Source organism: Candidozyma duobushaemuli (assembly GCF_002926085.2).
Source record: "Candidozyma duobushaemuli strain B09383 chromosome Unknown A_B09383, whole genome shotgun sequence".
Taxonomy (NCBI): domain Eukaryota; kingdom Fungi; phylum Ascomycota; class Pichiomycetes; order Serinales; family Metschnikowiaceae; genus Candidozyma; species Candidozyma duobushaemuli.
The window spans coordinates 504675-530522 of NW_020289901.1; the positions used below are offsets into that span (position 1 = coordinate 504675).

Below are 25848 nucleotides of genomic sequence, written 5' to 3' on the forward strand. Positions count from 1 at the left end.
ATGGCTGAAATCGATTGAGTATACTCAGCACAAGGGATGGTGGTTCGATGGCCTTATTGGGCCATACTTCGATGAAGCCGCCCTTACCGACCGTGTTCTTGTAGAAGTTGGCTATTATATTGGAAGTACGCTTATCCTGGAGAACACCACACTGCTTATAAATATTATTCACGACTGTTGAGGATGCATGTGGCTCAAATCGGCATAAATGATTACCCCTAGAACTTGCAACTATTATGTGGGAGCCTTCTTTAAGTAGGCGGCAAACTGTCTTAGGTTGCACCTGTTCTGTCAGCTGTCGTTCCAGGCACGTGTACATAGAACAAGACACGGTCGCTGTGACAGTTGCAGCGATAATCGCCAGGGTCACCACGATCATCGGTAGGCTTATGGAATGCTTGGTCAAAACAAGAGAGTATTCGTCAAGGGCGCCTCAGGGGCTAGATGGTGGATGTGTACGATAAGTCAAGCCGCGCCGCTCAGGTAGCATGTGTAGTGCGAAACGGTTATCTCGCTGTAAAGAGTTATATGACATGCCGCAACACGCATCAGTCAGAATCAGACCCGTATCCGGATATACCCGGTAGCTCTTTCTTGGGACTTTCCGATGATTGACTTTTTGGAGTAATCTCGCCTGCTTGTTCAGTATTTTCAGCAACAGACTTCGTTTCTGGCTTCATTGTACGGGGTCTTTTAACTGATATCACGCCGCTTACTGTTTGAGGCTGCCTAGCTTCATTTTGCATGGACCCAGATTGGACGGCAAATGGCTTTACTTCCGGCTCGTCTGATTCTAATTCCCGCTTCGAATTTTTTTCTTCCTCCAATTTGGCTTGTGCCTCTTTCACGAGTCTCTCCTGCCCACCAGACTCTTGTAGTCGACTAGCTTTAGCCTGGAGATACATAAGATGATCATGCATCTGTTGTTCTTCTTGCTGCTTCGCAAGCTTCTCTTCGAGGTTAGTCATAACGTCAGTATTCGTTTCATTTTGCTTTTGCCAGAAGGGATTCTTCTTTCGTCTCTCTTGTTGCTCTTTGTACTTCCTGCTCTCCTCCTCCTCCTTCTCAAGTCTTGCAAGAATCTCATCTTCAGTCTCCATGGGCTTGATCTTAGGCTCCTTCGCCAAAGACTCGTGGTTTCTCACACCTCCTTCGACAGGGGCAAATCCAGCCAGAGCAGGGTCTGTCCTGAACACGATGCTATTACTGCAACGTGGGCATTTGAAATGGAATTTGATGATCTTAAATCCCATATATTTCTCGCTTGTTGTTTCCTTTCTGGCGTTGAACTTCCTTCTAGCAGATATGTACTCGTTGCATTGTAGGCACTTCATGGAGAACGGTAGCATCAATCTGACTTTGTTGCTATTAGCATTGCGGGACTTCTCCTTCTTTGGAACTTTCAGAGGATCATAGTCTGGTGGATACCATTTGTTGATTGCTTTTCTCTCTGACATGATCAGATGAGATGATTTGGGGTAAGCCTATATGCAACGTTCGACCAACGTGTTTTTTCCTGAGTCCAATTGAAGAGTCTTTTTTTGAACTAAATCTTCATCGAGTTAAAGTCCTGACTGGAGAAATTCTCTGGAGGGATTTTTGTATTAATCCCGTTGAAAGTAATTTTTCGATGTTTTCATGAAATAAGGTGCGAAATATAAATACCTGTGCTCTCAGACGCTCAAATTGCCCAATACAGAGTACATTTTCAGAATGAACGATTGCGAATAAAAGAAGAATACTAGAATATACTCTTGTCATCAAATTCTAGGAAAAGAGCGCTTCTTGTTCCATCAAGTAGTAGTGGACGTCTTGTCGCAACCCGATCCTCAAGATGCCAGAACCACGAGAAGTTTCGAAGTCCTACGTAGAAAATGATCATTAGAAAAGCTCTATGGTCTTGCTCATTGTGGAAATTGTCGTTTAAAACAATTTCTGCTTCGTGTTTGAAAATTGGTATATCACGTGACCACAACTCCACCGTTTGCCACGGCCTTTTTTGAGACGGACAACTCCCAGATTCAACATCAACTTTATCATGGCTCCATCTAGCGATCAAACCGCTAAGCCGGAGGCAGACCAAAAAAAGCCAAAGAATCCTCCAAAAGAGGAGGAGCTTTCTGAAGAAGACCAAAGATTGAAGGATGATTTGGAATTGCTTGTCGAGAGGCTCAATGAACCTGACCAGAAAGAAGCCCTCTACTCGGAGTATCTTACAACAATGAAGAACTTCATTCGTGAGTCTACCACATCTATGACAGCGGTCCCCAAGCCATTGAAGTTCTTGAGGCCACACTATACACTTTTAACCGAGTTATATGAGAAGTGGAGCTCCTCTGAAAGCAAGATCTCGAATGATCTTGTGGTGCAGTTTGCTGATGTATTGTCTGTTTTGGCAATGACATATTCTGAATCCGATAAAGACTCCTTGAAGTATCGCTTATTGGCCTCTGACGAAACCATTGCTGACTGGGGTCATGAGTATATGAGGCACTTAGCGTTAGAGATCGGCGAATCTTACCAAGAGAAATTGGGTTTGGAACAGGCATACATTGACAGAATTGTTCAATTGTCTTTGAAAATCGTTCCATTCTTCCTCAAACACAACGCTGAAGCCGATGCAGTGGATTTGTTGTTGGAAATCGAGAGCATCGAGAAGTTACCGCAATACTTGGACGACTCCACATACGCCAGAGCATGTCTTTACATGGTAAGCTGTGTACCTCTCTTGGCCCCTCCAGATGACACAGCTTTCTTGCATACCGCATTCTCTATTTACTTGACTCACAACCAGTTAACTCAGGCTTTGACTTTGGCCATTAAGTTGGACGACGAGGGATTAATCAAGCAAGTGTTCGAGTCGACTCAGGACTCATTGATCCACAAACAGCTTGCATTTATATTGTCTCAGCAGTTCAACCGTTTTAACTACCCAGGTGAGGAAGGTGATGTTCAGGAGATCATCTCAAACGTGAAGCTTCCAGAATATTATGCCTACTTGGTCAAAGAGTTGAATCTTTTGGACCCAAAGGTTCCTGAAGATGTTTACAAATCTCACTTAGAGAACACCCGTTTCGGTTTTGGCCAGATTGACTCCGCCAAGCAGAACTTGGCAGCTTCTTTTGTTAACGCGTTTTTAAATTTGGGTTACGGCTCTGACAAACTTTTCATCCAGACAGGTGAACAAGATAGCCAATCTTGGATTTATAAAACGAAAGGCGCCGGTATGATCTCATCAACTGCCTCTTTGGGATCTCTCTACCAGTGGAACATCGATGAAGGTTTGCAAGCTTTGGATAGATATACATACTCTGCCGAAGATGAGGTCAAGGCCGGTGCTCTTTTGGGTACTGGTGTTGTTTCTGCCAATATCCATGACGAAGCCGAGGCAGCTTTGGCATTGTTGCAAGAATATGTCACCGATCCAAAGAAAGTACTCCAAACTAATGCCATCAATGGTCTTGGTCTCGCTTTTGCTGGATCAGCAAACGAAGAAGTTCTCAATTTGTTGTTGCCCCTTGTCTCCGACACAGACTTGTCTTGTGAGGTATCAGCATTGGCTTCATTGGCCCTTGGTCACGTCTTTGTCGGCACCTGCCACGGCGATATCACATCTGCAATTTTGCAAACTCTTTTGGAAAGAGACTTTACGCAATTGAACAACAAGTTCATCAGGTTCATGGCTTTGGGCCTTGGTTTGTTGTACATGGGTAAGACGGAGATGGCTGAAGATGTTTTGGACATCATCGATGCTATCGAGCATCCTATCAATAAGACGTTGAAGGTGTTGGTCAATGTTTGTGCTTACGCCGGAACAGGCAACGTATTGCAAATTCAATCTCTCTTGCAAATGTGCTTCGCTCGCCCCAAGGATACCTTGGAGGAGGAAAAGAAGTTGGGAGAGAGCGAGGAGGATCAATTGAAGAGAGAGGGCAAAACGGAGCTTCCAACGGAGGCAAGCGCCACTGACTCTCCCACCACAGCCGCTGAACCTGGTTCTCAGAATGCCTCGGGCGATGTTGAGATGGCAGATGCTACAGAGGTCAAAACGGAGAAGCCGGAAGACGTCAAGGACAAGGCTGATTTGACAACGGAGGAGGAGGATGATGAGGAAGAAGACGAGCTTTTCCAGGGATTCGCTGTATTGGGTCTTGCATGTATTGCCATGGGAGAGGATATTGGCCAGGATATGGTCTTGCGTCACTTCTCTCACCTCATGCACTATGGTAACCCATTGATTCGCCGGTCCGTTCCATTGGCTATGGGTCTTGTCTCAGCTTCCTATCCTCAAATGAAGGTCTTCGATATCCTTTCACGTTATTCTCACGATCCAGATTTGGAGGTCACTCAAAACGCAATCTATGCCATGGGCCTTGTCGGTGCTGGTACCAACAATGCCAGATTGGCTCAATTATTGAGACAATTGGCTTCATATTACTCAAAGTCCCCAGATTCTCTTTTCATGGTGAGAATTGCTCAGGGTATATTATCTTTGGGTAAGGGTACCTTAACCTTATCTCCTTTCAACACCGAGAGAAGTATCTTGAACAAGGTCTCTTTGGCATCTCTTTTGACAGTGTCGGTTGCTTTGCTAGATCCAAAATCTTTCATCTTAAGTGACTCCACAACTGAGACCAGTCACCAAATGTTATACTACTTGACTCCTGCCATCAAACCAAGAATGCTCGTTACCGTTGACGAGGACTTAAATCCAATCAAGGTTAATGTCAGAGTTGGTCAGGCAGTTGACGTTGTTGGTCAAGCCGGTAAGCCGAAGACAATCACTGGTTGGGTCACGCAGGCAACCCCAGTCTTGTTGAGTTATGGTGAAAGAGCAGAGTTGGAGAATAATGAGGAATGGATTAGTCTATCTCACACATTGGAGGGCATTGTCATCTTGAAAAAGTCGCCAGACTTTGTTGAAGCGGATGCCTGAGGTATAGAAAGGGAATAAACCCTACGACATTTGAAACTGTAAAGTATATTTTTGAAGTAGAATGACAGTGGTCTATGAAGTAAAATGTTGGGTCGTGAAGGTCGTCTCTTTACCTTTACTTGAATTCAGGCGCTTTACCGGCCATCATCAAGCCCACGATAAGACCAAACAAACCCAAGACAGAGCCAAAAATCTCAATGACCAAAATCTTGACGAATAAAGATGAATCAGCAGCGTCCGAGATCGCAGCAGTGGAGCCCGTGATACCAACTGTAATACCACACAACAAGTTCGAGAGACCAACAGTCATACCAGCCCAAAACAATGCATATCCCGTGTAAAGGTTCTCATGAGTATACAACGAGGTTTCGGGAACACTTGACACTTTTGCAGAAAAGACGATAGCCATAATCAAACCGTAAATGGCGACCACCTCACAGAAAATAATGGAGATCAAGTTCTTCGTGGTGATTCTTGGAGTCTTCACACCAGCACCCAAGATGGAGACACCTGTAATAAAAATACCCCAAGCAGCGCCAACAACGGAGAAGCCAATGCAAGCGGCAATGCCCAAGTTTGCCCACATGTATGGGGAGGTCGATTCTAGAAAGTCACCCACATTGAATGATTCGCCTTGGCCCTGGAACACCAAGTAGCCTCCAACAATGAGAATAGATGTAGCAGCAAGGGATGTCGCTAACATCTTGTTGTAATTAATTAATTGTACGTTGCCGGTGGGTAATACGATTAACTGAAGTGCCAGCTACAAGAGAGCGAACAATGATGTGGAGGTGTACGGGTGCGGCTACATCAACCAGGATAGAGTGGCTGCGAAATATGGATTTATCTGACGCATCAGAGCATGACTATACTTTTGTTGAAAGCTGCTTGATTAGAATAACCAACGAGGGAAACAGCATGAAACCGGCATCTGTCACCCCTTACTAGAACTCTCCAAAGTGACTTTGTCAATGGCACCTCTGCCAACTCGTCCTCTATATGGCCATCTTCACTTGCTTTCCTCTTCTTCAGCAGCGGTTCATCTGGATGCTTGAACCAGTCAAAAAACCAGTCATCCTTGAGTTCTTGTCCATTGAGTTTAGTTGTGGCGTTAGAAAGCCCACAGAAGATCACGAACTTGTCAGTCCCCTGTCCGTGGACTTCCGTTTGATGTGCAAGCAGTAGGTCCTTGGCAAAAGAGCCAAACACAGAATGAAACAGATTAGCCAACTTACCCGTGCAGACAAATGAGACTAGGTGAGCATCACGATTGATACTCAATTTACAAGTCGAACCAGCCTCCAGGTTCACCTGCACTATTAGACTCCGTTCCTTCTCTTTTATCATGTATGGGCGCGTGTACCGCAAGGCATGCTCATCGTGAATACCTTTTGATATACTAGACACCCCTCGCTGCTGAAGATCAAGAAGATTTAAAACAATCTCCTGTTCTTTGGTGAAAGGATTGTTGACTAATTCATGTTTGAGCAATCTCTGCTCTAACTCGAGAAAACGATAGTATCGGCATTCCCGAAGAAGAAGTTGCCGATGTTGATCATCCTTCACAATACTATCGTTTCCTTTGAGAGCCTCCAAAAGATCTGCAAAAAGTTTGGATGATCTGGTTGACGCCATTGGCGGTCTCTGAGGAGGGGGTCTTATCATTGATTTTGACTGGATAATTTTTCTGTTGTCGGAGAGAAGACTGTCGAAGTTGATCAGGAAGTAATTAGGATAGTTATTGGTTCTTGCCAACAACTGTTTTGGGATCTTGAAGGACTGATTGCCGATACAAGCGAACGTGAATTCACTGTCTAAAATTTTCTGAAGGCGACGCAAGCCAAAGTAGTAGCTATCCAGCCATAGGTATACGTATTCATGAGCATCATCAACATCTATGTGGTAGCCTTGTAGATGAGAGAAGATCTTCTCGAATACCTGGGGGTTTCTGTCAATGTAAAGCACCTTCTCAGCATTTTGTGGGTTAGTGAAAAAGTTTGTGAAGTATGACGGAGAGTCTGACAGTAAGCTGGCACCACTGAAGCGATAGAGTTTGTATCCAACCTGAATTAGATAAACATTTTCGTGGGGTAGAGTGACCGGAATTGACGGATCGAACTCTTCCATAAGCTCCATCTGCACCATTGACTTTGTGGTATGAAGAGTTTAGCCGGAAATAGTGGATAGCCTAGGGGGTAGTTATTAGAGTGTCAAATTAGGCAATGTGTAGCAGGATAAACATTAATCCGCGCTAGTATGAGGCTCGTCATCTTGTCGCATCTCGGACCTTGAACCACATACTTTTACAGCTATACCACAGATTTCACACCCTCAACACAAACCAATCTTTATCAAGCTCTACAGTTTGACCAGGAGCAGAAAACCTTCTTATTTACTTTACAAGGCGGCCAGTTAATGGCACCAACGGCACCGGCTCCATTAAGATCATCACGGGGCGTAAAGAAAAGATCAAGAAACTTCGACGGATGCTGGACATGTCGTCTACGAAAGATCAAATGTGATTGCACGAGGCCGGTGTGTCTTCGATGCAAACGAGCTAGACTCGAATGCAAGGGATACAGTATCGTTTTGGCCTGGGCAGCTCCCATGGTAGTTAACCTGGAAAACAGGCTAGTTCTGTCCAAGGAGGACAAAATGGCATCCGTCGTGAAGGAAAGACTCCTGCTGCGACGTAATGTTGACCTTGTCTATTTCCCTAGTCTGATGCAATATGAGACTTACGCAAAACTCAATGCGGTGGTTGCGCAATTAGATGATGTTTCGACAAAGATCGAAAACGAGACCGGCTTCTTTGTCGGTCCGTTTGGAGCTTTTATGGCTTCAGGTAAGGGTGCTCCAGTGGTAGCCCCCGTTCCAAAGACCCCAAAAGTCCAGCAAATTCTGCCAGTCAAGACGCCTAGGGACACTCCAGTAAAAACGCCGAGAGACACGCCCGTTGTAGAATTGGAGGAGGGAAGGAAAAGTGCAGACTCAATGGAACTCAGCGGCTCTGAGTCTATAGAAGAGCTCATCAAAAATGCTGATCCTGAAAGACTCGAACTGGAAAAGAATGAGCCAGAAACCTCGATCTTCTCCAAAACTGACAATACCTACGTGCATTATGCCCTCTTGGATTCCGCAAAGCTTACGACTTTGGCCATCAAAGGTACAAAATACGAGTTCTCAGAGCAAAGCATGTTCCACATCTTGTATCCGAACTTCTTCCCAAACATCGATCCTGATGATTGGCGTCCAAATGTGAGTGTGATGTTGAGATACTTTCGTCTATCTTCTGCTACTCCAGGAGGCGTTGAGATAGCCCCCTTGCTTACCACAGTAACACAGCAGCTAGGTGCTTCGTCAATGGCCTTTACAAGAGTGATATATGAGAGAAACCAGTGGGATACCTACGTCCTTCCTCTCATCAAGCAAATATTCTTCGAACTTGTATGCGAAGAGTTCCCATTGTCGAATAACTGGCGATCGCATTACATCAGGAAGGATAGTCTCTCGACTCCGAGGGAATTACTTGTTAAGAATTTGCGATTGGGTATTATGTTCATGTGTTTGGCAACAAGTGCATTCCGCAAGTCCCTGGAATATGAAAAGAAAAATGTGAATAATGACGTTAAGAAGTATTTCATGGATGATGAACTCAAGGCAGCAATCGAAATGCGCAAATTGGGTATCAACATTTTGAACTATCATTTGGATGAATACGACAACAATTCCCTGTATCCCGAGATTGACAACTACGAAACCTGCTTGTTGCTAGCGCTTCTTCTCCAGATCAATCTTGATGATCTTTTTGGTGTCTATGAAAACTATGAACTTATCTTTGCTATTGGTGACTTTTTGGTGAAGAGCAGACTCAGAAAAGTTGAACGAAAATTAACTACCCTTGACAAATATCTCCGAAGTGTTTTTGAGATACTCCAGATATTCTACAACTCAACACAAGCGGTGACAATTTTCAACTACGAAATCTCTGAGAAAGATCGTCAACAAAGGTATCGTGATCTAGACAAGAACTACGACTTGTCTAAAGATCTTTCTGACGTCGAACTGTATGACTCGACCAGTGAAGAAAGCGACAATCTTGAGGGAAATGAAAGGCCGAAGAATATTCTGGTTGCGGCTGCGGGTACATCGGATGACAAGAACCCTCTTTCTTTCACGGTGTATTTCAACGAGAAGTCAGACACCCACAAGTCGCCTGCGAACAGTGATAATCCTCCGCCATTGAGACGTAGCACTATGCACCAAAGCTCGAGCCCAATTTGCCCAGAAATCGGTGATAGATCTGTTTATGTCTCATACGGTTTGCCAAAGTCATTACTTCAACTTCTACACGAGGTGGTCCAGCTTACGAACCATAAAAGGGTGTTTCAGACGCAGGGGTTCTTTCCTAGAAATTATCCTAGAGCTTGCGCCGATACTGAGGACAAGATTCTAAATTGGAATGTGGAGAGCTACTGGAAGCTCTATGATAATGAGTACGACACCATCACGAACACAGCTACGAAGTCCTTCTACTCCTTATTCCACGAGGGACTATATCATAATGTCATGGGAGTTTACCAAGCACTCAAAGTTTATTTCAAAAGGTTGATTCCCGGAACTGCCTTAACTTCAACTCAATCGCATATCGAGGCTTGCATCGAATCTATGGAGAGACTCCTCAAAATCTCAGAGGAGCTGGAAAAAAACAAGCTTCCATTCTTTTTCTCTCCCTCCTTTTGGCCATTGTTAGTTTGTGGTTGCGATATCGACATTCAGAAGCACCCAAAGTTGCAACAGCGTTGCCGAAGCATTTGGAGCCACTCCTTGTTCAGGAAACACAATTATTGGAGATCTAAGCAAATATTATTTGAAGTATGGCAACGGCGGTCAGAGGGCGAGGAAATTGGATTCATGGACTTGGTAAGGGAGTGGAACGTGGTCCTATGCTTGGGTTGATTCTATAGGCTCAACCTCCTTCTGAATATACAGTGGAGTGGTGCAATCACCTTTTGAAATTTTCTCATAAATGAGATTCATAAACTTTTTGCTGAATGGCTCTGATGCTGCCTCATACGTTTCAATATCGGAAACTTGCCTTTTCATTAACAAGGGGCCCATTGGAACGCTGAGATGAAAAAGAGCGGACCAAAAAAGTGATTCATCACTCTCACCATAGACGATTCTGGTGATGTTCCTTTTGAAGCCCTCAGAGTAGGGATGATCTAGGACAGCAAACGGCACAACGACCCTGGAGTTTTTGGTTTTGTAATTGACATAACGTATACCCGTTTCCTCTCTCTGGTAGTGGTTCCGTAGACATGCAGGTAACGAGCTTTCGTCGCCTTTCTTCCATTCATTAAATTTCCTTGCCTGTTTCATGTGGATATCATCTATAGTGGTTTTATTCGTAAATGCAAATGCAGTCTGTTGAAGGAGGAGCCCGAGGATCATCGGTAGCCAAAGAACCGAGCAGACAAAGATGACGACGTAATGGGGAATGTTTTGATTATCTCTGTCGAAGGCGGATGATGCCGTGACTGCAGCCGACACTAGGGCGATAACAAATAGGCTCCCGAACTGAAGTAAGAATTGAATGAAGAGTACGATGTTATCCCTTCCGACGCTTGTGCCGATCCAGATACACTTATGATCGAAACGTGGAACACAACGGTCAAGACCCTTGATATGAAATGAGCGTTTAGGCTTGATGGAGTGGCATACTGAGCACCAGTATGGGTATCCATTCTCGTCACATATGAAGATGTCAGGCACTGCCAGAAGCTCTGGATCTTTGGTGTCGTAAATGTCGAAAAGGGGTATTTTTGGGGTGCGGCCTGGGCCACGTATTAGTATGACAAGCCAGGTCACTAGCAACTCGATCTGTAGTAGGCCCTCGAAGACCCATATGACGATTGCGCCTGCTTTGGAGCGATGCTGGTATATTTCCTTATAAGCGACGACGTAGCCTGAGGCGTAGTTGTAGTAGGCAAGGCATATCACTATCACGATGGGTACGATCAAGCTCTTATACCTCGGCAGCTGGACCATGTATGTTGGTAGAGATCAATGTAGATAATCGATGTAGAGTGCGCATAACCGAAAAGTGTCATTGATCTTGCGAAGATGAAGGACGTCAGCTGAAGGGACCCATGAATGGTTTTTTGACCTTGACAATACTAAAAAGGTAAAGTTTTGTGGAGGTGTTGGTTTGTTGCAGGGTATCTACGTAGATGGCCTGGGTGGCGTGCACCAGAGATGTATGCTAGTAGTGTCGGATCAGTCGACCTTGCAAGAAATCTGCCAGCCTCATCAGGTAACTAATACTTTGTTTGTATTGGGCAGATTCAGTTTCATCTTACGATAAGCAGGGATGCCTAACTCCAGAGTGAGATTCGGAAATTCAGTCATTAGCGGAAGGATTTCCGGTTACGGCGCAACATGGAGAGGTTCCCACCTGCTGCAGAGGTGAATATTCCGACGGTTTTTGCTCTGCGAGTGAAACAGCCCAATTGCGTCCGAAGCGTCTCGATTTTATCTTGATTTCCGAGCAATTCCGGGCCAGGCGGAATCACGCTACCAAAGCAGAAATGGCCTTCCTCACACTGGGCAATCAGCTTTTCCGCCCTCTTGGCAAAAATAAGGTGAAGATAAATCCAACCCACCCGCTCTGGAACCCAAATCTGGTTGTTCCGAAGTGAAGGCTACATCCTGCGCTCAGACGCGGGCGGCTTGCCCACTTTCCGATAATTCTTCCAGCCAATCGCCAATTCCTGCCAGCAGCAATCTTAGGACAGCAGTGTTACATTTTGAAAGGTGGGGGCAACTAAGCCGCTGGCGTCAAACTTATGCGGAAGCGGTTAAATGGGGTGAGGCTCAAACCCGGAGAAAAAAACAACAAAAAAAAAAACTACTGTGCCTTGCTCCCATTTGTCCGGACCCCTATTGGCTCGCCGGAGTGACAAGTGCCGAGATTTGCCGTTTTGCTCCAGAAAAGTCACCAAGCACTCGCAATAAGCCATGTTTATGGCCTTTTTGTGTTTGCCGTGGTTCCAGTGCGTGACCAGCATGAGCCCCAGATGTTGTAGTCCCGGAAAAATGTAACCCTCACTGGCACCCCCACCAAAAAAAGCCGTCGCAAAGTATGGGGTAGGGCCGCACCATGGACCGGCTGATTTTTCCGACACCACTAACAAAATTCCCAGTGCGATATGCGAGCGTTCCGGCGTCAGCGAAAAAATGCCTTAGTGAGCAAGCGGCTCAAAGGGCAATTGCATTTTAAGGCGGGTGAGTTTTTCCGAATAGCCTTTCCTTTTGCGGGACGGTTCCGCTTCTTCCAGGTCCATCAGTCGGTTTTGGCGCGGCAGTCCCACCCAGGAAAAACTTCCGATGGAGCCTGCCCCGGGGCAGTTTCCCCGGAGAAACAAAGTAATCACGTGACAAGGCATTCTCGCCACGATCCTCTAGTCCCGGTGCGCCGCCGCTAGACACAATAGGCGGCCGATCTGCTTAGAAATATGATCTCATGACAAAAGCTTCTCGACAACGGAAGACACAAAAACCAGGTCAGTAACGGCTTCCCGGCACTCTATACTAAATCGGTTAAGCATGGGCACTGCAGAAACTTGGCAGTCCCCGCGCTACACCACTCCACCCTCCCCATAATTTACGAACCCTGGCCTGCACCGTGCACGCTAACGGAGAAAATGTAAATCCGTCCAATTCCTCTCGCTTTTCTTCTCAGACTACCCCATATTTTCTTATTGAGTCGGCATTCTTGGAAAGACAACCACTTTGTTGTCGTCATCGGGGCTTTTGATTCACTACACCACTCTCCACACATCCCGCCCACAGATTAATTTTTTATATTTCCAGCCGTCTTATTGGTCTGCCCACCCCCGCTCAAACTTCACCAACAGCTCATGAGTGACGAAGAAAGATCCACAAAAGACTCCCTCCCTCGCAAGCGATCCAAAGTCTCGAGGGCTTGTGATGCTTGTCGACGTAAGAAAATCCGTTGTGATGCCGAGTTTCTGCAAACGCTCCAGAAAGTGACGAAAATATGCACCAATTGTGTGAAAAACGCTGACACATGTACTTTCTCCAGAGTTCCTTTGAAACGTGGGCCCTCCAAGGGTTACATCCGGGATTTGGTTGACAAAATGGACGACCAGTCCTCTGGTTACCCCAACACACACCACACGTCAGTGTTGAAGCTCGAGGGAAGACCTCGACTGAAATCCGTTGATGCTTCTAGGCCCGAGTCCATAGCTCCTACGATCCCAACAGGCTCGCCTCCCAATTCCGAACAACGCTCAGGATCCGTTTCTTCCGTGTCGTCGTCCCTGCTGGTCCCCACAAAGCCTCTTTTGCACCGCCTGACATTTTCCAACGGAAAATCCTCATCTTCCCCCATCATCCTCCCGCCACTCCTCGGTCCACAGCCCTCGAAGCAACCGGTTAAGCTCTCGGTACCGGTGCAAAAGGTGCCCTCTGGGAACTCAGTTCCACTAAGCCCCCATGGCAGTGCCCCGTTGGAGTCGAAGGACCAGAAGATAAGAGGTCCCTTGTGGACGGTTCCATACGAAATGCCAAATGCCAACTCACATGGCCTGGATAATTCCTCCACCAACCTGCGAAACGGTCTGGCATCCAATCTGCGGCGGTCTTCCGTTGACTCCATTAGCTCAATCCTGACCGCTGGCTCTAGATCTAGGTTCGCTTCGCTTAAATCAACGGGTAATTCTGATATGGCAATTTCGGACTCTGATGATGACTATTATTCCTCAAGATCTAGAGCTTACTCGGCCAGTCTATCACCCAGGAATTCTGTTTCCTCAATGCTGTCGTTGAATGGCAAGTTGAATAGACTGCTTGACCTCAATACCAGCCACCCCAGCCACCCACCACCTTTTCAGCACACAAATTCAGGATCACCCCCATTTCATCTTAGCAATAATGGGCACCACGGCCCGCGGAAGTGCAGTCTAATTTACCCTTCCATTCCTTGGAGCACAACATCAACTTGTACTACACCAAGTACCACGCAAATTTTTCTGTTCTTCCGTTCTCCCAACAGCTCATCGTCAGAATCACGCATTCCTTGCTTAATGATCCATCCACTCACACGTCCATGGTTGTCGAGCTCTTCAACACTGCCCTCAACAACTTGATATATTACCAGCATGTTCCGTTAAGCAGTCTGATTGCATTGCTCAGGAATATAATGTCAATCTACCCATTCAACCACAACGGCATTTTGGTGAATGATGATCTTCTTATTGTGTTTTTCTCAACATTGGTGCTAGTCAACTACACCATTCTAATCAATGGTGACGTCTATTCCTTGGGAATCGCAATGACAGCGTCAGTTTTTAATGATTTCAAACTCCTCGAGAATTTTGCCTCGCTCGTGAGGGATCCTAACAGCTCCCGTCTTAACCCGGATGATGTTCAGTTGTATTTGCCCAGACTCTACATGTGTTTGTACATGATTGATAACACCTACAGCCTCAGCTTCGGTTCTCTGCTGAATCTCCCAAACAACTATGGGTTGTTTATGCAAAACATAGCTATTTTGATGCCAAATGAGCTCACACACCTGCCATTCTACTATAATGTGCAAGCCTCCGTGGTGATCAATGATTTGGTGAGCCTGAGAGCCGAGTCGGTTTTATCTACCATCCTCAAACCTAGGTATAAAGAGTCATGGTCTGTGAAGACTTCACCAACGAATCCAACAAATTCAATGGTGCCAAATTTTGCCTCCCTTTTTGTGTCCTTGATTAAGGACAAGTACGAGCTTTACGATAATTTACTAGAAGTGATGAGATTTTTTGAGACCCATCCGCCGGCGGCTGGCCCCAACCACGGGGACGATAGTATACATGAGACACTTTACGACTTTCAACTCAAGATCAGTCGTCTTCTTAAGAAACTCACTCAATCACTTCTAAACTTTGACAACTACATTTCTACGATTTATTCAAACAACAAGTCAATGTCCAGTGCTGCAGATCTTATTGGTCCCTTCTTCAACCTCAGTTATGGTCAATCATTCAAGCTCATCAAAGCTTGCAAACTTCTTGTTGATCCATTGATGAGATATGCTACCGACAGTGAACTTTATACAAGGTCTGTGAAAATCATGAGTGACCTCTCAATCGCATACAACTTGTTGGTGAGTAATGTGAACAACAATCTTAATGCTATCACAAACGCGAGAAATACTTTGAGCAATCCCAACAAGTTCACTAGTTTGAGTCCGTCCTCCTCGTCCACTGAACCACTCAATGTCAGTGGATTGGGCCAGACTTCGATAACACTTATCCTTAGCAAGATTGATCATCATAACCTTCAATTCAACAATGTTCCTGGTCCACCAACAGCAGACTCGTCCAATTCCAAAGCTGGAAACTTTGGTGCTTGGAGGCGTGAAGTGTCTGAGACAATCTCATCCTTCATTCTCAGGGAAGATTTGGATGGTTGGTTCTGATCTACACATCTTGCATAGTTTCATTCTTTTTACATGAATAAGTCAAAGCTAAATGTATGCTAGTTTATTGCCCATTTGTGTAATCTTAGTACAACTGACTGACAATTAATCAATCTTAATCTGCGAGTAGATTCTTCTAACGAAGAATAACGAACAAATAAATCCGACAGAGCCACAGACCAAGAATACCAAGATAGACATGACTGCGGTGTAGCCAAGGTACAAAACCATGGAAGTGAAGTCTTTCAATGCTCCCTTGACGAAAAACAAGGAGTGGAGGAAAACGTAGATGGAGCATCCACCACCAATGAACAAAGCCTTCCATTGCCACTTATAATTTTCACTGCACAATGTGTAGTAAACAAACAATAATGTGATGAGACCTGTTGTCATAATCATCAAGATAAAGCAGAAAAACAAAAATCCAAACATGTAGAAAATCATGTTGAACCAAATACTTGAGAAAATGAAGTAAAATTCAACAGCAATTGATCCGAATGGGAAAAGACCGGACATAATCATGCCTGGAACAGTCTTCAAGTACCATGGTTGTTGTGGCACTTGTCTTGGAATTTGGTTGGTACGAACGGGCACCAGAAGAGTGGGTCTCTTGGATTGAAGGATAGATCCCACCACGGACAAGGGGAATGAAATCGCAAACCAAATAACCACCATAGCGAGCATGGTACCAGCAGGAATGGCTCCTGACGAGCCAGCGTTTATGAGGAAGAAGTTTAAGAACACGATGAAGCCAAACAAAATGCCAGGGACAAGGGTTGGGGTCATCAACATGTTCACCTTCCAGTTCTCACCACCAAAGAACCTATAGAGGTAACCACTCACATAGGAGGAAATGATACTGAAAAAGATGAAAAGAATGAACATGAATGTCGACAAGGATCCTCTGTTGGATGGAGACAACAAACCGAAGAGTGCAAAAACGATTGTTACCAATGTCATGCAGAACAACTGAGCACCACTTCCAACTAACACGGACAAGAGCATTCTGTTTGGAGGAGATCTGAAAACATCGCCGTAAACCAATTTCCAGCCACTGTCGTGAGCAACATCGTCATCCAAGTTCACGTCATTGTACTTGACAATGTCGTTCTTCAAGGTGGTAACCAAGATGTGAGCCATGATGACACTCAATATGATCACAACCAAGGAGAAATTGATCAAGGACACCCATTGAATCTTTGGGTCATAGATGTGCAAGTACTTATCCCATCTGGTAGCCCAAGAGGTTGTAGACTCAAAGAATTCAACGGAGTACGTGTACAACACGGTCTTCTCGCTGTCCTTGGAAACCATCACCGGAGCCAATTTGAGGTTACATAGTTCGTCAGCAGAAGCTTTCGAGGAATCAAGCTTACTTCTGTCCAAGGAGTATGGTACGACGGTCACGCCGACTACCCTGTACTGGCCCTCAGCTCTCTTGTGGTATTCAATGTTGATCTTGAAGTGGTTGTACAACTCGGACTTGTTGCTTTCGTCCACCAGGCCAATTGGGAAGCCGGAGGTGTAGAAATCGGTGCTGGTACGTATGTCCTTTGCTTTACGGGCGGCAGGCAATCCGTCTATGATCCAGTTGTAGTTGTATCCCGCACGGATGTTCCTGCTGACGAAAGCAGCGTCGGTCTTCGAGTACTTTGCATTGCACAAGACGTTGCACTCCTCTTTCTTCAACATCAGGATGTCGAAGGGCGAATTGAAGATTCTGTCGCCGAAAAGAATGGCACCCAAGGACTCCAGCTGCTTCTTGGGACCACCTGGCGGCTGGCAGAACTTGAACTTTGGATAGTAGTAATCATAGGAGTAGATTTGAGTTTTAGTCTTTTCCCGTTGGCCCGTGGACGTCAAGTGGGTCATGGCCGGAGTCAAGTGGTTGACGAACAACTCGATGCGGTCGCCCTCTGCGTAGTTGGTCGGGGCCACACCCGGCAAATAGAATGCCTGAGCACACGCCACCATGAAGGCGGCGACAAGAATAGACCAAAGGTGCGATCTCATGGCAAAGGCAGAAAGAGCAGCAGGAAAAGCTCGGAGTAGGCTGGGATGGAAGGAGGGTCGCCCTGGATCGATCGTGTTGAGAGCGAGTGTAGAGGGTATTTTTTCGTGCAGGACAGAGGGCAGTACCAGCTAGAGCCAGGAAAACAGCGAGTGCTCACCGGTGCCGCGTTTCCTGAAGATAGCGAATGCGCTGGCTCTTTTTTTTGACATCCTTGATGTAGGCTGGGCGATTCGGCGCCATGTCACACTCGTAGCCACAACGACGGCATGTCAGACACGGTGTTCCATCCGCCGGACACAGTATGTGGCGAACCCGGCATGTCCAGCATCCGTAGTAGCTTCTCGACGAGTTGTTTTGGTTTTCGTTCGGATGTTTGCATCCGGTGCTGCTGTGCGGTCTGTCACCCGACGTGTGGTTGGTGTTTTTTGCAACCGGATGCCAAAAGGGCAGCACCGCCTGGGGCGGATCGGCAGGCGCCATTTTATATTTTTTGAGGTGCTTGAGAACATATTTGGCGCTGGCTTTTTGGCAGTTGTGAATATTTATACTGCTGGGCTTTATGGGCGAAAGCGTCTTCCTCCCGGGCCGTTGGGTACCTGCATTGCCCTCGCAGACCCTTGTCAGTCCGCACTTGTCGGGCGCTTGGGTACTCTTTTTTCGCTGAGACACCCTCTCTGGAGGAATATATGGCTTAGGCTCCTTGAGTTTTCTCTTTTTGATTGGCCCCTTTTCTTGCGCTGCACCGGCGTCTTGTATGCGTTCCCGATTCTGAAACCCACAAGGCACGTCCTCAAGATTTGCAACTTTGGGTATAGAGATTTCCGGATGTGACTGGATTGGTAAGGATGCCACTTGGTACGGCAGCAGAGGGGGATCGCCAATCAGATTGTTGAGTTTCTCGGAAGACAGGTCTGCTGTCTTGGGTTGAGTAGAGGGGAGTAGCACCAACTGAGGAGTCACCTTGCGAGGGGTGCTTGGGAGCGTGTTGCCCATAAAGTGGTTGCATAGGTCAGAGAGCTCAGAGGTATCGTAGTTACACGGCAGAAAACGCCAGGGGTCATTCATGAGAGAAAAAGGGTGGTGGTTGAAAATTGACGGGTGGCTGCAAATCGCGATTACTATGTAGACGTTTCGCCTCTCGCGCTGGCAAATGTGAGCATCCACGACAAGTCCGTCAAAAAGAACCGGCACGCCTCCGTCCAGCGGCTGTTCAGCGTGACACGGATACTTTTTCCTCCGATCTTGTCGTGGTTTGGTGCAATTGGGTACGGGAGCTCAAACTCCTCATCAAACTCGGTGATCTTCGCCTCAAGCTGGCTCGCAATGTCTAGCAAAGCAATCATCGACACATCGAGTTTGTTGAAGTTAAAAAGCTTGCCAAGAGTAAACTCGTTGGTCGAGTGTAGCTGTAAAACGGGAGAATTCTGGCTGCGGCCTTCTTCGGGCGCATGTCTTGATGTTTTCACGAGGTACGATTTCGAGCCCATAGCTACTAGCTTGTAACCATCAATATCAACCTTCAACCTTGTCATGAGAAACTTGAGAAGGTGTGCAATTTGGCCAAGTGCAGCATTGATCTCTGGCCAGGGTATCTTGTGACCGAGCCGAAATCCGTTAATTTTGCCGCAGGGCTCGCTCCCGTCAAACAGAATTTGGAATAAGCGATTAAAGATGTTGATCGTGCGTAGCGAGTCTAGGTGATCTAGCTGCTTCTGGTACAATGCTTTGGAATGGTCGAGGTGGCTCTGCTTCTGCGTGAGATCCATGGTAAGTGTGTTTTTGAGTCGAAGTACGTCATTGAGGCTCTCCGAATTGAGTTGTTCGAGCTGTTCATCTAGTTCACTTAGCTGAGTTTGCAAATCCTCGTACGTCTTCTCCAACTCCTCGAGCTCTTCGAGCTTGTTGCGTTCTAGATCATGAAGCAGGACTAATTCCTGGGCCGTTTCCGCCAATTTCGTGTCTGTCTCAGCCTCTGCAGTTGCGGAAAAGTTATTCTCCCTCTCTCTGAGTTTCTTCAAAAACGAAATATAGTACTCTTTCTCGCGTTGGCTTTGATCAAACTTGAACTTGTAGTTATTGATAAGTAGTTGAGCACACTCTGAGCTCATGGGGTGAGAAACATCTTGGTTTTGCGACAAAATGTCAAACACTAGCCCTAGTGACTTGATTCTTGAGAAATCCGGAAGCTGCTCCTCGTGGTCAGGGCTTTTCGAACCTTGTCTATCACTCTCCTCAGGTTCATCCTCGTGATCAGAGACGTAGACATACGAATGCTTGGAGTCGTACGACAGCGGCTTTTCTTGCACCAAATTACTTCCATTTTTGTAGATTGCAGCATCGCTAGTGCTGCTGAGCGCTTCCTCTAACAATTGGAGTCTATCATGGGGAATGTACTTGGAGGGTGACGCCAAGGGGACTTTCGGGGTTTGCGTTGCTTTCTTTATGATAAGATCTTTTTGAACCTTTGATAGCTTTTTGAGTGAGTCGTCAAGCCGCAATGGCGTTTGACATTTCAGGCAGTGGTACACACTCATGTGTTGTAGGTGTGGTTGAGATTAGGGTTGATAGTATGTTTCGCACTGCAGCTGACAGCTTAGCCTGGCTTTAAACAAGGATATCTCCAACACCATCCGATGTATACATTTAAAAGGAAGTAGAGTAGTAGAAATCGTTTTAAAAAGCGGCTTACAACGTTTTTAAATCCATTGGTCTACTGAACGGCGAGATTAGCTCTAAATTATGCGTCTCGGGGTCTAGGAAACTCGGGCCGCCCCAGAATGTTCAAACGCCTCATTTGAACTTACAAACGAACTTTCAACAGGCTTGACCAAATTTCAGTTTTGCACAAAGCATTATGGTTTACCTAAGTAGCAACCACTAACAACAAGGCAACTTGTCCGAGTGGTTAAGGAGAAAGATTAGAAATCTTTTGGGCTTTGCCCGCGCAGGTTCGAGTCCTGCAGTTGTCGTTACTTTTTTCTAAATTGCAGCCATTACGGCCGCTATCTTTTTACAAATTGCAGCCATTTTGACAGTCACTACTTTTTTTTCCAAATCGTCAATTCATTTAGGCGCTAGCCACCGAGATGCTTCCTCCTGAGAAGTGGCTATAAAATGTCCATCCCAATTATCAAAATCCGCCCATTCAAAAGCCCCACAATCCTTATTCTGATAAACGTTTTCACACAGCCAAAAGTACGTCCCTCTCGTCTCCTTGCTCTTGAAGGCCCGCCGTAGCATCATTGGAATGTCGCACCGGCACCTTGGCAAATTCCGTATGAAATCGGCGGGTAGTGCCGAAACGTGAGACTGATTCGTAGCGAGCCGACATCCGGATGTAACAGCACCAGCTTCGCCATAGGCCCCAATGTATGTTTGAATTCCTCCTGGCATCCTGGCCGCATGAGGAAAACACTGTTATGCGGTAGCGGCACCAGGTAAACCGGCCCGGTGTTGTGGGTCGATCGGAGCTTGAAAACTCGCGTCAGCCCAAGCAGCACCGATGCTATGAAGTTGTGCGGACCGATGCTGGAAAGTCTGTCCAGATGCCAATCCAAGTGATTGTTCAATTTTTCGTACATGTTTGCCACGCAAAAGCCGGCTTTCCAGCGATCTTCCCGCTGAAAAGGAAGCCGTTTCGACCCGGGGATCACCGTCTCGTTCATCCAGGTTTCCAAGCGTTTCGCAGCCAGATCGAAGCGGTGTGTGTATTCATGAGCCCCAGCAGAGCCTCCTACCGCGAGCCCATTGTACACCAAGGCAGGGCAGTCGTTGTCGCGGGCTGCAAACGGTGCCACCAACATGTTCAGCTGGCAGAGATTTCCGAAAAGATAAAATTGCCGAGAATGGAACTTGTCTTTGGACGCGACAAGCTCGTGTAGCAAGCCGTCTGCAAGCTCCTGAGGAAAAAAATTGAGATGAAGCAGGGCATAGCAACCCAAGTGCTCCCTGACATCGTCAGGCGTATTGAGGGTGATTGTTCTGTGGAAGGGGCCCTGTGCGGTGCGCTTCTGGGCGTCTGGGGCTACAGGCTCGGCCTTGCGTTTTACCGGAAGGGTGCGCTGCACTGGAGCCTTCAGCTTTGCAGGCCCATCAATGAGCCTTCTGGCCTGGGCAACGTCTCCATGGCAACCACGCAAGATTTCGCTGAGCACAGACGCGGAGAAGCCGGGGTAGTAGAGCTGGAGAAGCTCCAATTTCTTGTTGAAGAGGTCCATCCCCGCCAGCATTGTAGACTGGCGCAAACGGCACTTTTTTTAGTTCATCGCGAACGGATAATTGCTAGGAGACACTTGATCCCACTATATATGCACGCACCAACGCTAAATTTTTGCCTGAATCAAGTGCCGCCGGTTCCTTGTGCTACTTTTCTTTCGCTGTTTCTGCCTTGATCCCCGGTGCCCGCCCGTGGCCTTCTTCTCCCCAGCTGCGCCCGAATCATGTCAAGCCACTCCAACTCCACTGATTCCGATCCGGACCAGAAACCCTTGGCGTTTCTGAACAACGACGAGCCACTGGCCTCCAGAGACCATTATGACGACAAGGTCATCGACTCCGAGCCCCAACCCAACTCTCCCATGAGTGCTGACGCAAGACTCTCCATGCAAACTGTCTCCGAAACGTGGTCTGGTTATCACAGAGAAACGAACGAATGCACGGAATTCTGCCAGGACTATTTTATCTGTTTCGGTGCATGCGACGCCTGCTGCCCATCCACAGGCGAAGGCTGCTTGAGTTCCACCGCTGCATTTTTTGCAAATATCATGGTCGGTTTCTGCAAGTGCTAAAGCTATCTGGCATTCGCAGATCTACAGTTTCACTTCGATCCTCCCACAAGGGGTCCGCGTATCCGTCTCTGCAACACTGCATTTTTTAGAACGCAGATCTCCATCGCCAGCCCCTGGCTACATAATACCCCTGAAATTACATATATATATATATTCTTTCAATTGTTCCATAGATCTTTGCCGAGCCCTCGATCCGGTTATTGTTTGCGCCTGCATCCGAGCATCCGCTTAGCGATCTCTCGTTTTTTGCAACCATTATCTACACCCACGTCACAAATACTCTCCTTCTCATCCGCTCATGTCGCCAAATCTGACCAGAGCTCGCTCTCGTGGCGTCTCCCTGCCACCAGAGCGACGGCCACCCCCTGTAGTCGGAACTCCTTTGAAAGCAAATCATTTCAACACTCATATCGGAATCCACGATCCTGCCCCGTCAACTGACCAGGAATTGAGAGAGCTAGCTCTTCAGCAAATGAGGAGCGAGTGTGTACTCCAAAACAACGGATACGTGAATCTGTCGCCAGCTTTCAATGCCACTCTCAAAACATCCTCCCTGCCATACTCGGCCAACGTCTACAAGACAAACTCGAATTCAGTGATCCCAAAACCTGAGTTTGTGTCAGATGCAGATGTTGAAACGGCTAAAGCTGGTACATGTGACGAATTGAACGATCTTCAACCGCAAGTCTCTTCCAGCACAGTAGTGTTCAAGCCATTACATGAGATTTCACCAACCAGTCATGACTCCCCTTACGGCAATCAGTTGAACCATTCCGATGCGATGCAAAATCCATCTTCCAACAAGGGCACCGGAAGCGACGACCCATTGGAAGAGAAACTGTTGGCGACAAGAAATTTCACAGTCTCTCAAATTGTGGCCTGGGTGTTACTCTTCCTCGCAGCAGGGTGTCTTGTCCCGGCCACCATGTTCGCCATCAATGGCAGTGCATTTTCGACTGCCAACTACTTCAAAAATGCTGAGCCTGAAACTCGTGTGAGTCTTTTTGGAGATTTGGCGAATAAATTTAGCCTTGAGTCACCACGGTCATCGAGCGATTTTGTTACCCCAAAGTTCGATGGTATCGTGTACTCGCCTTTGGGCATTCTAAACTGCAATTTCTCACGGGAAGAAGCGAAGCAGGATGTGCTTCTTCTCTCAAGAATAACCTCAAAAATTCGAACCTATAGCACGAGATGCAATCAAGTGAGGTACCTTCTCGAAGCAATCCAAAGGACGAAAGTTCCATTGACCGTCTCTGTGGGGTTATGGATAGGCCCCAACGAACTGCAAAATATGATAGAGATGAAAAACATACTCCGCCTCATCGATGAGTTCCCGGAAGAACTCATCAAATGCATCTTCGTCGGCAATGAAGTGCGTTACAGAAACGACATACCGGAGAAGGATCATATAAATCTCATCAAGAGTTTAAAGCAACATGTGGCTATAGTTGGAAAGAAGATCCCGGTCGGAACAAGTGAGCATGGTAGCGCCATCACTCCAGAGCTTGCGCAAGAATGTGACATCGTCGGCGTCAATGCAACTCCATTCCAGGACAGGATACCGGTGAATTTAGCAGCAGATTGGATATTGGAGCTTATAGAGCAGAAGGTTCAGCCACTTGTTCCCTCTGGCACCCAGATCGTCATATCTGAGCTCGGTTGGCCATATAATGGTGGAAGTAATGGGGCCGCCAAGGCGGACCCAAAGAGCTTCAATGGATTTCTTAGCTCGTGGATCTGTGAGGCTGCTCGCCGCATTCGAGACAAGTATGAGTGGTACTATTTCGAAGCCTTCGACGAAGAGTGGAGGTCCCAATTGCCAGATTATGCATCTTGGGATAGCCAATGGGGGATTTTCTCCAATGAAAAGCACTTGAAGACCAATGCCATCTTACCTGTATGTCGTTGATCTAAAGCTTCACTAGGCTGTAGTTCAACCACAAATAGAAGAACGAGAAGCAACCGAATGAAATAACGCAATTCAAGATGACCCACAAGTCTGGAAGGCTTGCTGGTGGGTCAAAGAAGTAATCGACAGTATGGTAGGCAATGGCAGCGACATATGACGCAAGAATAACAAGCTTAATGACAATCAGCAGCAGCTCAGGCCACAACAAGCTCCTGCTTGGAATGCTGAAGCCTCCGACAAACCAGTTCACAAGAAGAGTTAGGGTCACATATTGCAAGACTAACCCGTCCTTCTTAAGAAGCGGGTACAAGCTGAAACTCGAGATGTTATTGATCCACTGAATGATACCAACCATGTTAGGATCAGTCAGAAGTAATAAGAAGGTTGATGGAATCAAAGGCACCAAAACTGTCTTCTCGTGTACTTGGAACGAGAAGAGGTAGAAGCCCCAAGCAGTAGCGCTAAAGCCATAGATCAACAAAGTTGGTGGTGTCGATTTGCGGGTGATGTTTTTCCAGAATGCAATCAAACAGGGTGGGAGTATTGACAAAAGTGTCAACCCAAGGGAAAATATCTTGAGTTGCTCTGGGCTGAAGTACTCTCTATATTTGAAAATGATGTTCGTAACGCACCAGAAGTTAGCAACCTTGTCTTCGAATAACCCACGCTCAAATGGAAACATTCTGAGTACAATCTGCCTGATGAGTTTCTCTAGTTCAGTGACATCTTGAGCCGCCACAAGAAATGGGATAAGTACGGCTATAATTGAAACCACCACTGTTGCTCCAACTGCAATTAATTTGGGAATATCAAAGGTTGCAATCGTTTTGACGAGCTTCTCTTGAGGTTTGAACAATTTGGACAAAATGTAAAAGAAAATGAATGGACTGTAATAAAGTGACATTTGCTTGAACATGATGGAGGCAATAAACCAGACAGACGCCATCAATAAATTGTCCTTGAGTAGCTCCGAAACGGAAAACAAAAAGAAACCGAGCATTATGGAGTTGAATTGAAAATGACCGTGATCAATCAATATCAATGGTGGCTGAGTGACGATCAACGCAATTATGACAATTTGATGCATCCTTCCGAGTCTAAGCTTCTTTCCACCAAGCAATGACACTAATTGTAGGATGGCTGGAAATAGCACAATGAGCTCACTTGCCAAACTGGTGTATCTCATGTATGTCTTGATCGCTGGCGTCTCGATACCTCTGGACTTATCAAGTTGGAACCAGCTGCTGTCAATTAGGCTACCAAAGATACCACAGAGCCACAGATGGTAAGCGGTAAGTGGCGGATAGTCGAGACCCCAGTATTGCAAGTCATAGAAGTACCATTCGTTGATCGGGAGATGAATTGTGATTTCCATCCAGTGTCTTTGGGCTTCAAAGTCGCCATTGATAGGTTCTTCCCCCTTTCCAGACCAGGGCCCAAGGCCTACCGCACTTCTTAGCAAGATGGCACTCAATATTAAGATGTATCGGGCAGCCCACTGGTCGGGCGCTCTCTCGAAAACATGCAAAAGATCATACAAGGGGGTCTTGAGATAAGGATTCTGCTTGTATGAAGAGACATCGTCATCAGCCTCGACAATTCGCTTCTTTTGTGGAACTACTTTCTTCTTTCTGGCGGAATGTTTTCCCATGGTTGGTGTATCTAAGCTCGTTCAATGTTCGAAAGTTTGTGCAGATCTGAAAA

General features: G+C 46.5%; 10 protein-coding genes and 1 non-coding gene across 11 annotated transcripts; 5 read left to right on the top strand and 6 right to left on the bottom strand. All coding sequences in view use genetic code 12, as the record gives it.

Moving 5' to 3' along the window:
* Nucleotides 1–548: 548 nt before the first annotated feature.
* On the bottom strand, nt 549–1457 carry CXQ87_000225 (mRNA splicing protein; the record flags this gene model as incomplete). The annotated part of the gene is made up of 1 exon (XM_025478808.1): nt 549–1457. One exon carries the CDS (start codon nt 1455–1457, stop codon nt 549–551), a length of 909 nt encoding a protein of 302 aa, XP_025338281.1.
* Nucleotides 1458–2038: 581 nt separating this feature from the next.
* Nucleotides 2039–4936, top strand: RPN1 (proteasome regulatory particle base subunit; the record flags this gene model as incomplete). Its single annotated transcript, XM_025478809.1, has 1 exon — nt 2039–4936. One exon carries the CDS (start codon nt 2039–2041, stop codon nt 4934–4936), a length of 2898 nt encoding a protein of 965 aa, XP_025338282.1.
* A 115-nt stretch (nt 4937–5051) lies between these two features.
* On the bottom strand, nt 5052–5639 carry CXQ87_000227 (H(+)-transporting V0 sector ATPase subunit c''; the record flags this gene model as incomplete). Its single annotated transcript, XM_025478810.1, has 1 exon — nt 5052–5639. The coding sequence occupies one exon, from the start codon at nt 5637–5639 to the stop codon at nt 5052–5054; it is 588 nt and encodes a 195-aa protein (XP_025338283.1).
* Nucleotides 5640–5791: 152 nt separating this feature from the next.
* Nucleotides 5792–7081, bottom strand: CXQ87_000228 (uncharacterized protein; the record flags this gene model as incomplete). Its single annotated transcript, XM_025478811.1, has 1 exon — nt 5792–7081. The coding sequence occupies one exon, from the start codon at nt 7079–7081 to the stop codon at nt 5792–5794; it is 1290 nt and encodes a 429-aa protein (XP_025338284.1).
* A 462-nt stretch (nt 7082–7543) lies between these two features.
* On the top strand, nt 7544–9795 carry ARG83 (Arg83p; the record flags this gene model as incomplete). The annotated part of the gene is made up of 2 exons (XM_025478812.1): nt 7544–9529; nt 9748–9795. The coding sequence occupies 2 exons, from the start codon at nt 7544–7546 to the stop codon at nt 9793–9795; spliced, it is 2034 nt and encodes a 677-aa protein (XP_025338285.1).
* An 85-nt stretch (nt 9796–9880) lies between these two features.
* CXQ87_000230 (palmitoyltransferase) lies at nt 9881–10987 on the bottom strand (the record flags this gene model as incomplete). Its single annotated transcript, XM_025478813.1, has 1 exon — nt 9881–10987. One exon carries the CDS (start codon nt 10985–10987, stop codon nt 9881–9883), a length of 1107 nt encoding a protein of 368 aa, XP_025338286.1.
* Nucleotides 10988–12858: 1871 nt separating this feature from the next.
* On the top strand, nt 12859–15431 carry RGT1 (Rgt1p; the record flags this gene model as incomplete). Its single annotated transcript, XM_025478814.1, has 2 exons — nt 12859–13747; nt 13918–15431. 2 exons carry the CDS (start codon nt 12859–12861, stop codon nt 15429–15431), a joined length of 2403 nt encoding a protein of 800 aa, XP_025338287.1.
* Nucleotides 15432–15536: 105 nt separating this feature from the next.
* EMP70 (Emp70p) lies at nt 15537–21674 on the bottom strand (the record flags this gene model as incomplete). Its single annotated transcript, XM_025478815.1, has 4 exons — nt 15537–17473; nt 18096–18418; nt 18574–19861; nt 20756–21674. The coding sequence occupies 4 exons, from the start codon at nt 21672–21674 to the stop codon at nt 15537–15539; spliced, it is 4467 nt and encodes a 1488-aa protein (XP_025338288.1).
* CXQ87_000233 lies at nt 20333–20414 on the top strand. The gene has a single exon. It is a non-coding gene; the product is annotated as a tRNA-Ser (tRNA).
* A 210-nt stretch (nt 21675–21884) lies between the features above and the next one.
* CXQ87_000234 (uncharacterized protein) lies at nt 21885–24077 on the top strand (the record flags this gene model as incomplete). Its single annotated transcript, XM_025478816.1, has 3 exons — nt 21885–22179; nt 22604–24038; nt 24059–24077. 3 exons carry the CDS (start codon nt 21885–21887, stop codon nt 24075–24077), a joined length of 1749 nt encoding a protein of 582 aa, XP_025338289.1.
* Nucleotides 24078–24145: 68 nt separating this feature from the next.
* ALG6 (dolichyl-P-Glc:Man(9)GlcNAc(2)-PP-dolichol alpha-1,3-glucosyltransferase) lies at nt 24146–25795 on the bottom strand (the record flags this gene model as incomplete). The annotated part of the gene is made up of 1 exon (XM_025478817.1): nt 24146–25795. The coding sequence occupies one exon, from the start codon at nt 25793–25795 to the stop codon at nt 24146–24148; it is 1650 nt and encodes a 549-aa protein (XP_025338290.1).
* Between the last annotated feature and the right edge of the window lie 53 nt (nt 25796–25848).